The following is a 16,133-nucleotide window of genomic DNA, read 5'->3' as shown; positions in this document are numbered from 1 at the left end:
GGGATATCAGCCAAACTAAGTAGTGTCCAGGCAGAGGCATTGGGAAAAGAAATCTTTGGCATCCATCACACCTACCAAACCCAGCCTGTTTTACCTGCTTCCTGTTTCTTCACAATAGGGAAATCTGGGTCTTTCAGAAGACTGGATACTACCAAATGCAGCATCCATCATTAAAGAGGGGATGGGGGAGACTCTAGGGACATACAGAGCAGTCAACCCAGGCCCCAGTCTTGGAAAAAACGCTCTGAAATAAATCATCAAACAACTTGCAATGGTGTAGGGGCTACCAAGGAGATGGGGATGTAACAGCAAGAGCTTTGTGACAGATGGCTGTTATTCCCACCTGTGGCAAGATGGTAAAATCTGTAGTTAGGTTAAAAGTGGTAGCTGTCACATAGCTCAGTGTTAATAAACCTTATGACACCATATCACATGACTGTCTGATAAGCAAAACTAAGAAAACACAGTCTAGCTAAAATCATGAGCAAATAACTGTCAACAGTTTGCTGTCAAACTGGAACAATCTATTAAATGGGGTCCTCCGTGGCTTGCTTGGCTCTGGTATGATGCAATGTTTTAATTACCGGTTTGAATGATGGATTAGAGAATAAGTTCATTGAGCTTGCAGGTGACAAGCTGAGAGAATCTGCAAATAGGAGAATTCTGGGTCACTCCGATAAATCTGAGCGATAGTCTGAGCAAGAGGATGTAATTTAGGAAGGACAAGCACAAAGCTCTACAGTTAGTGTGGACCTGTCATCCACACAAATACAGGATGAGGAAATCTCCCTTGCAGCAATCTGGCAGAAAAAGAAGTTGAGGTGGGTGTTGTAACAGATCACAAGTTTAATGTGTCAAACTTAGGGAAAAAATTATGAAAAAGAAGAAGGCCTTGTTGGAACTCTGAAATCCCTTGAAAAGTCTTACACATTGCACTGGGAAGCGTAAACTGGTGTGTGATGGGCTGAGATCCTTCCAGTCTCTTCTCCAAAGTGAAGGCCTGGGCTGCTCCATTCTCCCCACTTTTTGCTTTAGGGTTCACACAGCAGTAAAGGAGCTTTTAGATAGGATCAGAAAGTTTTCCTAGCATCTAATGTACAGTGAAGAGCTGGAGAACTGCCTCCAGCATCAGCAGCTTTAGCATCATTATCAAGATGCATCAAAGTATGATAGAAAAATGCAGTCCTCAGCATTTCATTAGAGTCTCCACTGGGGCTGGAGAATGAACTCAGTTGCCTCTCCTGATTCTCTCGCTCTCCTTTCTGTCATTCCCGTGTACCTGTTGTAGGTGTTGGTTCCTGTCACTAGAGCAGAATTGTGGTCTTCAGGCTTGACTTTGCTTTATCATAGAATCAAAGAATGGTTTGGGTTGGAAGGGACCTTAAAGATCATCCAGTTCCAAACCCCCTGGACAGGGACACCTTCCCCTAGATCAGGTTGCTCAAAGCCAAATACATAGCAATGTCTGGCAGCAGAGGTGACCCAAAGATGCTCTTCCACTGACATCATGTAGGAACTCTACTCCAAATGGTGTTCAACCCCCAGAACACCTTCAGGGTTCCAGGATCTCAGTCAACAGTAAAAGCAATAGATATGCTGAGCCAGTGAGTGGAAAGACAGCTCTGTATAATATGAATGACATGGTTTTCTCCTCTTTCACCTGATTGCTCATCTAGGCAAATCCCTAAGCATCACACAAAGCATTGTCATCATGCATGGGGGTGACAGGGGTTCAATCTTCCTTGGTCCAGGAGGGCCAGGAAACAGTCACTGGCTCCTTGCCTGGTTCTCACAATAGCTCATCTGGGACCTGCCTCCAGCTCCAGGGCCTGCTCCAGCATTAGATGTTAATCAGCAATTAGATAACGTGCAGACACTGCTCCTGGGAACAAGAAACTCCCTTCTGCAGTCTACAGGAAATTAGTGTAATAAAACTTACTGCAAGATCTTCCGGGAGAAGAAAGCCATTTTATCATACAAAATCTCTAATAAGTTGATTTTGCCCTCTCACGCTCATCCTTACAGATTTAATTTGATCACAAGCACCGACATGTGTGTGCCCAGATGATCTGGCCAGTGTCACTTCTATGCCACAGGTAGGCAAGAGATGACAGCTATGCAGTTCTCATCATGCCTCCCAGATGCTTGGCAGAGCACGACAAACTGATTTTGGACCTGCCTTTTACAACCTTCAGAGAGAGAGGATGCTGTTTTGACTCGCCTTCCCTTCTATTTTGCCTCTCTTAGGTGAAATTCCTGAATCTCCCAGTTCTTTTGTTCCCTTTAGGTGGGTGTTTTATGGCTCCCACCCTGTCCTTCAACATCTGCAGACTCTTATCTAAGGTCATTTTATTCCTCCTTTCCATTTGAATGAAGTCAGACACAGGGTGCTCTAGAGCAGTTAACACACGCCTTTCCTTTTTAACCCTTGGTCTGCTGTTTCTTCTAGGTGCTTTCACACACTTGCACATTCCCACTCCTATGTCTTTCATACCAAACTTAACATTTCTACCACAAATCTCCACAAGCCCAGCACCTTGCCTACATCTTCAGCACAGTTTGCACAGCCTCCCTGGAGCCTGGTGAATTCCTTGTTTACACAGAGGCACATTTTTGGTGGAAGGGATGGGGAAGGGCCTGAAAAGCCTCTTCCCTCCTCAAAACAACTGGGACATGAGGTGTCTGCTGTGGGAGAGAGATACTCCCAGGCACAGGAAGCTTTGCAGGTTGCTGCAGAGCCTCGTTGATGGTTCAAAAAGGCCAGGACTGGAAACAAAGGCTACAACATGGGTCCAAAGTTCACCCAGGAGATGGAGATAGGACTGGAGATGGGCATACCTACTATGTAAGTCAAGAGCCATCCAGCAGACAGGGTTGGAGACAAGGTCACAATCTGAGTCTAGTGGCCATCGTGAGGCCAGAAACAGAGCTGGAGACAAACTACCTACCACACGGGTCCAAGGTCCATCAGGAGATGGCTAGTGATAGGCACACTTCGTCCTGGCAAGGACAAAAGGCTCAGGCTTGAGGTTAAATGGGGCTCCTGGACCCATGGGCACAGTCTGAAGAGAGGTCCCTGGTGAGACTGGACAGGGCAATTAAGAATTAAGGCCTATGCATGCACTCAGTGCATGACAACATGAGCCCATTTGTAGAGTCAGTTTTTAATGCTGGAGCGCTCTAGAGCAACCTTTCTTCAGAGGTAGCTGGTTGCTCCAGCCACAGACAAATCTTCCAGCACACTTCCAGCAGCCTGGAGAGATCATGGCAGCAATCAGAGTTTAACTTTTTGCCCCAGTGATGACCCCTGCTTAAAGCTTCACAATTGTTTTCATGCCAAAAGCCTAGAATAAACAAGCAAGACAGAGGGTGAGTCATGCAGACTCTGGAAGGAGGAGGTGTGAGAATACCGATTTCTCCATGCCAACTGAGCATGCACCAGCCATGGAACCACCTTCACCTTAACAGCTCTGCCAGAGAAGGAAAACAGAAATGTTGACATCAGCCAGAAATGAAAGTTCATAAATCTGACAGCCTGATTGTGACTGCAGGTTGTGGTTTACGTGGTTGATTAAAGTCCTATTCCAGGAAATAGAGCAGCCCAAAGACGTACCTGGATATGCATCCACACTTTCAAGAACCTTAGTAGCTAACCGAGAGCTAGCTCATCGGCTACAGCAGAGAGCGGCCTGTCAGGGTGATGGAGAACAATGTAGTGGCACTGTAGAAGGCTCAAGGAAGAGCCTGGGGCTTGGTTTGCCCATGACAAACCTGTGTCTGGAGCATCCTCGAATGATCCAAAAATGTTCCTGAAGGTCTTCTGGGCAACTCTGATCCAGAAGGGGCTTCAGAAGGAGAAACATCGAGGGGTGGGATGAAGGGGAAGGGTTGGCATATGAAGTCAGCCCTCTCGTTCAGCCAGGTGGAGCAGGATGGTGGGAGCAGGAGTCTCAGGCATGGTGCACCATGGCTCCAGCACTCTGCCGTGTAAGAGGCTGTGCCAGCACCTGGGGCAGTGAGGGACTTTATGCCATGACTACGTTGCAGCAGACTGCTTGCCACGTCCCGCTCAGGTGAGGCAGACAAGTGACTTAGATTCTTAAACCCCCAGCAGAGTGGACAACGGTGAGACAAGTCTCAAAGTCCAAACATTTATTAACTTACCACAATGTACTAATTGGGTACAAAATAATTGGCTAAGTATATAACGAGTTGTGGCAAGCAATAGAGTATGCCTTGTGTTGCTTAATGGTAGTGAAGGAAAAGGGGAAAAAGGAAAGGAGGGAGATAGAATAAAAAAATAGAGATCATCTGTCTGGGTCCCTGAGTTGATCCTGCCAGTGACAGTTCCAGGAGGCATCTGTCTTCTTCACTTCATTTCACTCTCCAACCCCCCCCTTCTTGCCCCCGCTCGATTTATACCCACTTTCCTTGGATCCATCCCCTAGGTCAACCCACATACCTATGTATCCCATGGATGGGGAGGGGTGAGGTGTTTCGTGGGATGATGTAATTTGCATGAGCAGTTAGTCTTCGTTAGCATATCCAGGGATGTTAACTTTAATATGCGTTTCGTGGATAATGAAGTAAAGGTCATTCGCTGGACAGATGGCACTTGAAATTTGACCAGGTTCACCAGAGCAGAACCGTCCTGTCTCCACAGGGCTCCCTCCTCCAGCTGCATCCTGTGTTATTCAGGCAGCCTTATCAGCTTCGAACTCCACCCTATCCACCCCGTGACCATAGTTTCATTACTTGCAAGTGTTTGAAACATTCCACAGCTCGGAGGGCCTCCACTCCTCCCGCTATCCTTTATCTCTTTCTCAGGCTGTTTTTCTCAGTCTTTGTTTCTCGCAGGCCCGTTTCTTTCAGGATCTGTTTTTACAAGTTGTCTCTCTCACTGCCCTGGGCAAAGAGACTTGACTGTCTGAGGGGAAACACAACTTGCAGCAAGGGTGGAGATCCTGGGCTCCTGCTCTTTCAGTCTGGAGAACAGAGCGTGTCCTCCCAGTCCTCTGCTCTGCCAGACTGATGCTCCATGTTTTACAGTGAGACAGCTTTGGCAGGTGGAACATGGCTCTTCCACAGAGCAGTCACAAATCACAGAATCATCAAGGTTGGAAAAGACCTTGAAGCTCCTCCAGTCCAACCATTAACGTCACACTGACCATCCTCAACTTCACCAGATCCCTCAGCGCTGGGTCAACACGACTCTTCAACCCCTCCAGGGATGGGGACTCCCCCCCTGCCCTGGGCAGCTCATTCCAACGCCCAACAACCCCTTCTGCAAAGAAATACTTCCTAAGAGCCAGTCTAAACCTTCCCTGGCGCAGCTTGAGGCCATTCCCTCTTGTCCTATCACTTGTTCCTTGGTTCAAGAGACTCAGCCCCCCTCTCTGCACCCTCCTTTCAGGCAGTTGCAGAGGGCCATGAGGTCTCCCCTCAGCCTCCTCTTCTCCAGACTAAACCCCCCCAGTTCCCTCAGCCGCTCCCCATCACACCTGTGCTCCAAACCCCGCACCAGCTTCGTTGCCCTTCTCTGGACACGCTCGAGTCATTCAAGGGCCTTTTTGGAGTGAGGGTGTTACTGAAAACTTGGAATAAAGAACTTATCGACACCAATTTGATGCGGATAAGCAGACACTTCTTTATTGACGGCCGGGTGCGTGAGCGAGTGCTCTCACTAACAACGCACACCAAGCATCAAAATCATACACCTTATATAGAACTTACTCATACTTATTCATTAAATATTCATGCATAAACATACTATTTCTTGGAAATCATTAACATATTCTCCTCCTATTTCTGATTCTGCGCAGTAGAACCCAGAAACATCTAGAAATGGGTCTTGGGTGTAATTTGGGTCGGTGGTCTATGAGTCGGTGGTTGCAGTCTCCCCGTTGGAATTACCTTTTGCCTAGTTTCACTGTTTCTTGGCAGGAACTTACAAGTTGCTTTAGTCGACTTTCCCCAGTTCCCATTAATTCTGGATTCTGACATTTCTATGCATTCTTTTAGGTCATAAAATATCTTACAAGTAAACACTATACCCAAATTATCTTGAATCTTAAGCCTGTTATCTAAAGTTCTAAATGTTCCTACTAGGTGATTTTGACCAATTCCTTCAGCCTTGGTACAGGGTTGTACAGGGGATTTCGTAGTAGCATTGGCTGCTATATAATGTGCATAATAAATGTAAACATATAATTTCTATTAAATATCTCTTATAATTCTATATTCATATTAAAATTAAACAAAATGAATTCTAATCAATCACAAATCAGTAACAAGGGGCCCAAAACTGAACCCACTCATCAAGGGGCAACCTCACCAGTGCCGAGCACAGGGGTCAGATCCCTTCCCTGTCCCTGCTGGCCACACTAGTGCTGATACAAGCCAGGATGCCATTGGCCTTCTTGGCCACCTGGGCACACTGCTGGCTCCTGTTCAGACCCTATCCTCTCCTGCAGAAGAGAAGTCTGAGCACTTCTCATCTCTACAGAATGACATTAACTATTGAAAAGAAAGAACTTTGTCCCCTTCTTGTGGCATCTACGCAAGGTGGTTTTAGCAGGTTTGCTCCACAAACCAACTCTGCTCCACCAACTGGGGAAGCACCTCATTTGCAAATTTGACTGGGGCCTAAGTGCCCCGCAGAGACCCACGTGCGCAGCCTCAGGAAATCTCACCCAAGCCCTGAAACAGAAACGTGGCGGCGAAAGAAACTCTCTGCCTGCCACTGGCTCCGCAGAAGCTGAGCAAGCTTTTAGCGGGCCCATGTTTCAAGCTCGAACTCCTAAAGGGCCAGTTCAGCACCGAAGCCTTGCAGACCTAGTAATTCTAGTTTTAATTGCTGCACCTGTCTCTGCTACCCTGCTCCCTTGACCCATGAAGGGAGCTGCCATTCTCTTTGTTTCCTGATTTAAAAATTAGCCGTTCCTGCCCATCATTCAAGCAAACCTTGAAATATTTACTCTAGCACCACTTTGCTTTATGATCCAGCTACTTCCCTATCTCCTTTTCTCTTAAGCTTTTGTACCTGTGTCCTCCTTTCCCCAGCGCAGACCACATTCTTATTGCTGGATTCTACCCCTGCTGCCTTTCTTACCATCTCCCTCTTTTTGTGAAGACACTTTTTTTTTTTTTTGCCTTGCATTCACACTATGAAGCCAATGGTTCAACAAAGCCGTCCAACAACCTCCAAACTTGCAAGAAGAGGCTGGAGCATTCAGTGTGGCGTTTTGCTGTGTGTTGGCCTAGAGTAGAAAGCCCTGCCATGGGAATTGCTGTGTTGAGCTTTGCCATCTTCTGTCCCACACCGTAGCCTCGGTGAGGAGGTGGGAGACACGGGCTTAGACCAGCAAGCTTTCAGAAGGGCTTCCTTACCTGGTGGATCTTCTACCATAGTGAACGGGTCCTCAGTCGCTCTGCCCACCCCTTTCATTTGCAGCATCCTGTAATTAATGCTGTCCCCACCCAGCCATTTCAGTAGTATTGGGATGACTCCAGATCCCGTGGTAAGTTGTGTCCCATGTGACTCTTAGGTCCTCCCTCTTCCAGCAGCAGATAGGTCCTCTCCAGGAAATAGTGGAACTGATAATGTTAAGTTTGTGTGCAAGAGTAAACCAGAATGCTGGAGGCCCTGTACACTTCTTGTAGGGATGAGGGGAATGTTCAAGACATTGCAGGAGCGGGAGAGCTGAAGGGACGTGCTATGCCTTCCTGATACCCAGAAATTAAACCTCATATGCTGTACCTCAAAGATGAGATAAATGCTGTGAGATTGCTCACATGTAAGCTACAAAAAGCCAGACATACTCTTACGTGCACAACCAGAACTTGGCCTGTATGAGCCGGGGGTCTTGTGAGTGTATCTGAATTACGGTTGCTCAGGATACGGCAAAGCTGAAACTTCCCATTTTTTTAGTATTTGATTTGTAAACCAGAGAATGAAACAGTCCCAGCAGCCCGTTCCAGTGGAAGATATTAGACCACAGAAACACACCGCTCACAGTCAGTTCCTGCTAAAATAACTGGCAGGGACAAATAAAAATGAGCCATCGGAGAAAAAAGGGAAGTAGAGGTTTTCAGGCATGGATTTGTTTTCCAAGTAGAGGACTGTGAATGCACTCTGGGAAGACAGGAGCTGGAATTCCTTCTGACAGATGCATTTGCCAGGAAATGCTGATTCTGCAGAATTAAACCCATCTGTGGCATACACGATTTGTCAAACCTGCTTGTTTCTTGCTGGCTCACCAGCCGTCTCCTCCATTCCCAGGCTTCCTTGACAGCCAGCTTCTCAGGGTCCCTCCCCCAATGCTCTCCCCGCAGATCATTTCCTAGAGGATTTAGCTATTTCTCTGGGTGAACCTGGCCCACTCCAGCAAACCTTTCTGGCGGACTGTCCTACGCTCTGAAGATCCGTCCTGCCAAGCAGCCCAGGCTGTCCTGTGCCACCCCAGCTGCTGGGCCCTCGTACCTTCAAGCTTCCCAACCCTGTATGTCTAATCCCATTTAGGCTCTGGGAAACGTCTAGGGAAGTTGGTTCTCTACGTGCTCGGGTCTTGCATGGGGTCTGTGCATGCAGGGGGGGTTGTACATCAAGAGGGGGGGGGGGTCATGCACGCAGGGGGCTTGTGTATTGGGGGGGGTCCTTGCGTGTAGGAGGTCCACGCGTGAAGGGAGTCCTGCACACGGGGGTTTGCACGCCCAGGGTGAGCGTGCGGACAGGGTGGTTGTGAATATATGGGGGGGTGTGGGGTGTGTGTGCTCAGGGGGGGTCTGTGAATGAAGACGCACCCAGGAGGGGAGGGAGGCATGAACGCAGAAGGTCCTGGTGGGCGAAGGGAGTCATGGATGCACTTGAGGAGGGCTGTGCCTGAGCGGGGTCCGGCATGCAGGGAGCCCTCCTCCTCCTCCTCCTCCTGTCTCTTTCCTTCGGGGAATAAAGGCGGGGGGGGGCGGGGGGGCGGATGGAAAACGCCTTTGGGACAGAGCCAGGGGAAAGGTGACTCTGCTCCCGCGGGGCTCCCAGCCGCTGGCGCCATGGGCACTGTGTGTGTGTGTCCCCCCCCGCCCTCCACTTCTCCGGCCCCGGCTCCTCAGAACGGGGAAACGAAACCAGGCGGGGCCGGGGGGAGGCGGTGGGAGGGAGGTGGCGGGGAGGGGCCACCGGCCTTTCCCCACCCCCGGCCCTGCCGCCAGCCCTGCGCGCAGCTCGCCACCCTGCGCATCTCGCTGGCCCCCACCGCCTCACCATGAAGGCGCTCCTGCTCGCTGTGCTGGCTGCGGTGCTGTGCGTGGAGAGAGGTAAGGGGGGGGGATACCCGCGTCCCCCACACCCCCCCCCGCTCTGGCCACCATCATCGGGAGGTCCCCCAGACCCTCCCCAGCCCTGGGTTTGGGAGCAAACTGGCGGGGGGGTGGAGGGTGGGGGGGGTGTGTGTGTGTGCTGCGTCTTGCAGAGTGAGCTCTGGAAGTTGGACGTTTGCGGGGGGGGGGGCGGGGAGAGGGTTGTAAAGAGGCTGGGGGGGGACAGAACTGAGCCGTGCTGGGGTTTGGTGGGGGGGTGGAGGGGTGTCGTATCCAAAACCTGCCTCGCAGCAGTGTCCCTCTTGCAGCAGGAACTTCAGGGCGTCCGTGCCAGTGTGGATAGGTGTGCTGCTCCAGCTGGGCACGTAGATATTTTGGAGCTTTTCCCAGTTACAGCTGGAACAAAGACCAGGGCCCCGGCTCCGCTCCCCCTTTTTTTCGGCGCAGCGAACCGGGGTAACGGCGCCCAAAGGGGCTGAGATGCAGCCGAGGGGAAAGGAGGGTGGAGGGGAGATGGAGCCCAGCCCTGGCAATGGCTGATGGAGCAAAGTCTGGGCAGAACCACTCGTGATCTTGGCTCCTGTGTGTACCCCCCCCCACCTCGCCAGCATCCTTCGGGGCAGGCTGCGGTGGCCAAGGGACCAGCATCGCCCTGCGAGGCGCCTCTATGGGGCTGCCACCCAAAAACTGGGGTGAACGCGCTTGTGCTTCCCTGTCGCTGGGTGTTAAACACTGCAAGTTGTCCGAGCAGCAGGGTCTGCAGTCCCCGCCTTCCCGGCGACTCCATTTCTGGCTACCCAAACTCCATGGGGCCCTGCAAAGCCCCATATTGTTTCCATATGGCGATGCTTGGAGAAGCCAAACAAAGAGCAAACAGGAGAGTTCTGGGCCCTCTGAGCCCCTGCTCGGGAAACACGGGCCCTTCTTATCTCCTGAGGACAGCGGTGAGAAGAAACTAGTTGTTTGCTGCCCTGCGCATACCCCCCCTTTCCTGAGGGGTCCAGAAACAACTGGTAATTCAGAGCCCAGCTGGCATGTGCTCAGCTCCAGCTGGGAGGATGGGCTGTCCAGGCCAAGGCACTAAGGGGTTTTTCACTTCCCACCCCCTCCTCCAAAAAAACCTTTCCACTGTAAAGTAAGTTCTTAGCCAGGCAAAAGGTGTTTTTTTTTTTTTTTTTTTTTTTTTTTTCTGTAGGTAGCTTTATCCCCAGATGCTTCCAGCGCATCCAGGGAGTCTTTTGCAGAAAAGCTTTACCCCCTGCTCGAAGTACCCCGAAGATCTTTCGTATGGTATATAAGGATCTTGTCTAAGAGCGATGGAAAAAGAAAAAGCGTTTGGCGTAGGGACCGGATGGAAGAACTGCCGAAGCAACAGCATTTTTCACCGGTTCGGGCTTCTAAAGGCATTTTTTTTTTTCCCCTGCATTACCCTTTCCAAGAATGGATTCAACCTCTTATCTGAGGAATTCCCCCATATAATCTGCTCTGTTTTGGGAGCTCTTTGTTCCTCCGAGGAGCTGAGCAGCAAACAAATAAACACATAAATTCTTCCTGTGGAAGAATGCTGCATTTTCTAGTTGGTGAAAACGAGGCTTCCCTTTTGCATTGTTCAGTCTTGGGCTTTTTTTTTTTTTTTTTTTTTCCCCCCTTCCCTTCTTTTTTTGTAGCCTTGAGCCCCAACTCTTTGCTCTGTCTCCAGCTGTGTAAAATAATTTTGCCACCCCTCTTGTGCCTTTTGTCTAAAACACTCAGCCTGCTTGCTCTCTTAACTCTGCAGTGGGTTATTTACTTATCTGTTTAGCTGGGGCAGAAAGTGGCACGAGTTATGATTGAGCATTTCCTCTCTTAAACTAAGTTGAAAGACTTGCCTCTCCTGGAAAGATTTTGTCTGTATTAAGACAAGGGTAATAGGTAGGTGTGACAAAGAAAAAGATCGGGCCAAGTAGGAGATGCTATGGTAGGAGCATAGATTAGTCACGTGACGGAATTTTATGCCTAAAGGCATTTTTATGTGCATGTACAAATATTTCTGATGTGTTTGTATCTGGAACCTCTAAGCCTTAATGAATAGCACTGCACCACTCGAATTGTCTGTTCAGCGTAATGAGCAAATACATATGAGGACATATGTTCTACCATAATGCCCACAGGAAGCCTATAATCCACTTCATTCCTGGTTGCAGACAGTTCCTGTGAAATGGGATCGATGAGTCAATTTGCCTCCTCAGTTTGCCCTTGGGGTGGTTTCAAGGAGAAGGTTTTGGGACAGGTCACCTGAGACTGGAGAGCAGGAACATGCTGGGGATGAGATGGGTTTCACTCTGAGGTCCTAGACTGAGTTTTGGCCAACCCATGGAAATGCTCTTGAGGGCTCAGCAAGGGACAATGACAGGCTGTCCACTCAACAGCTGGCTCCATCCTCCTCCCACTCTCCTAGATCCCCTGATGAATCTCTCCTGGGGCTTTTGACTCAACTGGTGGCCCTGTAATCCTGGATGCTGTGTGTAGGTTGTGGCTGCCGCGTTGGCAGGCTCAGGTAACTCGGTTTTGTTGCAAGGATCGTTGGCAGACTGATGACTGTTGGGGGACGTATGAGACAGTCCAGGAAATTCTTGCTTAGGAGGTTATGGTGTTGGCTTTGTCTCCAAAGCAGAGTCCTTTGGCTGCCCTGATAGTGACATTCAGGATCTCCCACTAACCCGCTTTAATCTGTTTCCTTGAGATTATGTTTTTGTTTTCTTTCCCTCCCTTGGCCATGGCTGCTCAAAAGTCATTCCTCTGAGAACAACTGTTATTTTTTTCCCAATTTTCTCGTAAAAAGCTTTTATCTTCCTGAGAGAAACAGGATCAAGAAGAACCTCAAAGGTCACACAGACCCACGGCAGAGTGGGACAGCTGCTGACCAATATTTATCCAACTTATTCTTCAGAATACTCTATGACAGGGACTGCTGAGCCTCAGCGAGCTCTCCTAGGGCTTCACCAACTTCACCTCCTTAGGATAATCTGTTTGTGGTGGGGCTGAAAGAGGTAGGAGCAGGAATGATGCTGCCTTGCACTTCCCATCCTGAATCAGCCCCCTGTGTTTGCATCCTGTAAACACAGAAGAGAAGGCCAGTGCCTCATGGAAGGACTTGCGGTCCGAGTGCTCCAAAATCAGAGCCCGTGAAACATCGGGAGCAGACCTGGTCTGTCTGTGTATGTAGGTCAACAATTGCAGTGCGGATGTGATGTTCCTGTATGTAAAATACAGAGATATCTGTCCACTGCAAAGTGCATATGTCCCTGCTGAGTCACCGGTCCAGGCTGTTTCTGCAACCATTTCCCACCACTGAATGCTATTTTCCAATCTTTTTCTCTTTCTTGGGCAGATTTGAAGGATGAGGGATGGGAGCTGGCTGATGCAGTCCATCCTGCTGATGTAGGATAAAACATTTTAGGGGACCTGCCATGGAGGAAGGCATGCTTTTTTTGCTATCCCCCTGCTCCAAATTACAAAGTTTGGTTGTGTATGCTGCCTTTATGTGCTATAACTCCCTGGGTAGCGGGACAGCGCAGGTCTTGCTGCAATACTGGGCTTGCTCTAGCTGAGAAATCATTTCCACCATGTGTGCTAGATCGATCGTAGCCTCAGCGTTGTACCCTGCTGCCAAAGGCAGGTCATGGAAAACTCAAACCCATGGTCACGCCTGGAGCATTTCCCATCAGTGTCCATGGTAGCTGAGATGAATAAGCCCAGATCTCAGGTTCCAGGCTGCAGGCCTGAACTTGCCTCCATTGTATAGTTTCACGTGGGCAGTTGTAGCTTGAACCCACTCTTGGTGCAAACAGGAACATGCCGTAAGGCACCAGGCTGACCTGTGGTGGTGTTGAGGCTTTAGCTGACAGTTGATGCTGCCAAGAGTGGGAAATGTATCCCTTATGCTTGAGCCCTTCACTTGGCCAGTTTTTTGGGGAAAAAAACCTATCGCAGATTGATGCAGCCGAAACAGCAAGTGTGGCTGTGGCCAGATGGGGTGCGTGCCATGTGTCAGAGGTGGGCACCACCACGCGAGGAGGTCTTCCCACCAGCCCCTAACCGAGGTGTGCCTTTCTCTTGCAGCCCACACGCTCATCTGCTTTTCATGCTCGGATGCATCCTCCAACTGGGCCTGCCTGAAGCCTGTGAAGTGTGGGGAGAATGAAAACCACTGCGTGACAACATATGTTGGAGTGGGAATCGGTGAGTGGTGACAGGATGTTCTGCCCCTCTTGGCTGCTCTCCTGGGTCACCTGCTGAGCTGCAGGAAGGTTTTCCTTCCTTTGGCTGGAAAAAGGGGAAAGTTCTGCTTAGCAGCGGAGTGTCAGACCATCCCAAGGGAATTTTTACAAGGGACATGCTGCCAGACGGAGTCACGTTAAAGCCCGCGTGCCTGCACCAATGCCGGGAGTCCGAGGGGAATCTCGTGGTGGGGGCGGGGAGGTTGCTGATGAATAAGTGAAAGTGTGGAGGATGCTGCAGGCTTCCTCTGTAGGAAGCTCCAGGGTTGCCCTTCCTGCTTTCGCCCCCTGTTCAAGTCATTCACCCCCGAGTCCCACCGTTGCTTCTTTGCTCTCTGTGGACAAGGTGGGGTTGCCAGGAAGGGAGATTTGCAGGTTTCCTCCCTACATGCCAGGAAAGATGTGGGGCAGTCTGTGCTTCCTGGCTGCTGCTTCTAGGGAAGCAGGCTGCTCTGGCACGTCTCCTGGCCCTATTGCAGGGTCCAGCCTGGCTCGCCTTGCTCTCCCTTGCAAGAGGGAGGGGTGTTGCATGCCCGAGTTGCAGGGTCCGCAATGTGGGCGGGTTGTGCGTGCACACATGGAGACCGGGAGCTTTTCTAAACCTGTCGTCTTAGCACAGTGCTAGTGTTTCCTATTTCCTGCTGCTAAACGTGTGCTGCGCCTCTCTCGCAGCCTCCATGCTCGAAACACAGAATTCGCTCACAAGTGCCTCCCCGGTGCTCTGTACGCCCCATGCTCCCTGTCTTGTTTGAGGAGTCCCAGGGTCAAGCTCAAGTGGGATTTTTGAGTTTCTTCACTGGAGCTGTTGCGGCCAAACTTGGCCGACAGCCTGGAAGGGGCGTCCCTGGGGTGTTGCATGTTCTCTAGGGTATGTGTGGGAGGTTATCGTGGGCGTTCCTTGAAACGGGTGGGCTGGCTGAGATTACTGTCGTAGCCTGACGCCGAGAAGCACTTCATCCTTTCCGTGCCGCTTGTGACACTTCGGCTATTTCAGTACGGTTATTTCCTTTGCAGAACAGGTGATCAGAAAGCCGAGAAACACTCTAAACCGCTCTCCTTTTGCTTTTTTTTTCCTTTTCCCCCTGCCCCAACCTAAATTCAGGCGGGAAGTCTGACCAGTCCATCTCCAAAGGATGCTCCCCCATTTGCCCCAGCGCCGGGATTAACCTCGGCATAGCGGCTGCCTCCGTTTACTGCTGCGACTCATTCCTCTGCAACATCAGCGGTTCCAGCAGCGTGAAAGCCAGCTACGCGGTCCTGGCCTTGGGGGTCCTCGTTAGCTTCATCTACGTCCTCAGGGCTCGCGAATGATGGGGCTGGCCGAGGAAGAGCCGTCTTCCATGGGCCGTCGCAGGTCTCATTAGCCAATATCTTCTCTGTCGCTGTCTGCAAGGAGATCCTCTACTTCTCAGCAGGCTTCCAAGGTGGTTGTTTCCCAGACTTTATGCTCTTCCAGCATTGGAGACCTGGGCGGTTTGGCCAAGCTGTTGTCCTCCTTCTGTGGACATACCCCACTGCACTCTCACACCTCCTTGGCAAAGGTGGATCGTTTTGGAAGGGTTTCTGCTTTTATACCTAATTACCCCCCTCCCCCTTCATTTCTAACGTTGGTTAAAACAAGGCTGGGACTCGCCGAGAACCGATTAACCCCAGACACCACCCGGTCAAGCGTTCAGACGTTCCTGCCTCTCGCCTCCGGAGGTGCCTGGCACCGGCGTGCTCCAGCGCGTGGGTTGCCCGGACATCGGGAATGCATGACCCGAAGAGAGACACATTCCCGGCCCCTTGCAGCTGCAGTCTCTTTTTATAAAATCCTTTCGTTTCTTCTGATCCTGGGCTGACTTTTCTGGAAAACAAATGACGTGTACCTTGTCCTTCCGAGCTCTGTAAGTGCCAGACCTGAATAAACATGCTCCTGTTGTTACCTGAGATGGGACGTGTGCTGTGTGTGTTTCCTTGCTCCAGAGAGAGAGATTAGAAACGCTGTTGTGGAAAACCCAAATATTATGCCTGGCACGAGGGCCTCTTACCCTCTCAAGCAGCTTTTGAGTGCTTCTTCTCGGCATTCCTTCCAGTTCACCTCTCAGCATCAAGTCCATCTTCTCCCTGTTGCTGTCCTTTCTGATAAACACCCCTGGGCCAGCTTGTTTCACCTCTTGAGAATTGCCTTTTCCAGGTGCATTTTAGTGAAAAATGCCAGTTATTGGGGTCTGAGTCAACCCTGTTAGTCCTAATGGAGCAAGCGCGCTGGGAACAGGACCTCTAAAAATGAGTCTGCCTGTTAACAAAGACTTGGTGCCTCAATTTCCCCACTTTGGACTTGTGATGGTGATAGACAATAACATCGACCTAAATAATCCAGGGCAACAGGTCTGTTTGCAAAATTTAGTGAAGTCAGACGCAAAGAGATTGATACTCAGATCTTTAGGTTCAGCCTGCAATCCCTGGTTGTTGGTGCATGTGGACTGCAGAAGGTGACTTCACCATCAAACCTGCCACTCCTGCTGTCCCTCAGATCCCAGGATCTTCCCAGGTCTTTCGGCCACTTTGCTCCTGGAA

The 16,133-nt window shown here is 50.3% G+C and overlaps 1 protein-coding gene across 1 annotated transcript; it reads left to right on the top strand.

Moving 5' to 3' along the window:
* The first annotated feature begins 9,156 nt into the window (after positions 1–9,156).
* Positions 9,157–15,503, top strand: LOC141952016 (lymphocyte antigen 6E). Its single transcript, XM_074889016.1, has 3 exons — positions 9,157–9,312; positions 13,417–13,536; positions 14,677–15,503. Exons 1-3 carry the CDS (start codon positions 9,261–9,263, stop codon positions 14,883–14,885), a joined length of 381 nt encoding a protein of 126 aa, XP_074745117.1. The 5' UTR covers positions 9,157–9,260; the 3' UTR covers positions 14,886–15,503.
* Positions 15,504–16,133: the final 630 nt, after the last annotated feature.

The sequence above is a fragment of the Strix uralensis genome, chromosome 1 (genome assembly GCF_047716275.1).
Source record: "Strix uralensis isolate ZFMK-TIS-50842 chromosome 1, bStrUra1, whole genome shotgun sequence".
Lineage (NCBI taxonomy): Eukaryota > Metazoa > Chordata > Aves > Strigiformes > Strigidae > Strix > Strix uralensis.
The sequence above is the reverse complement of the archived record's forward strand: the minus strand, read 5'-3'. Positions and strand labels throughout refer to the sequence as shown.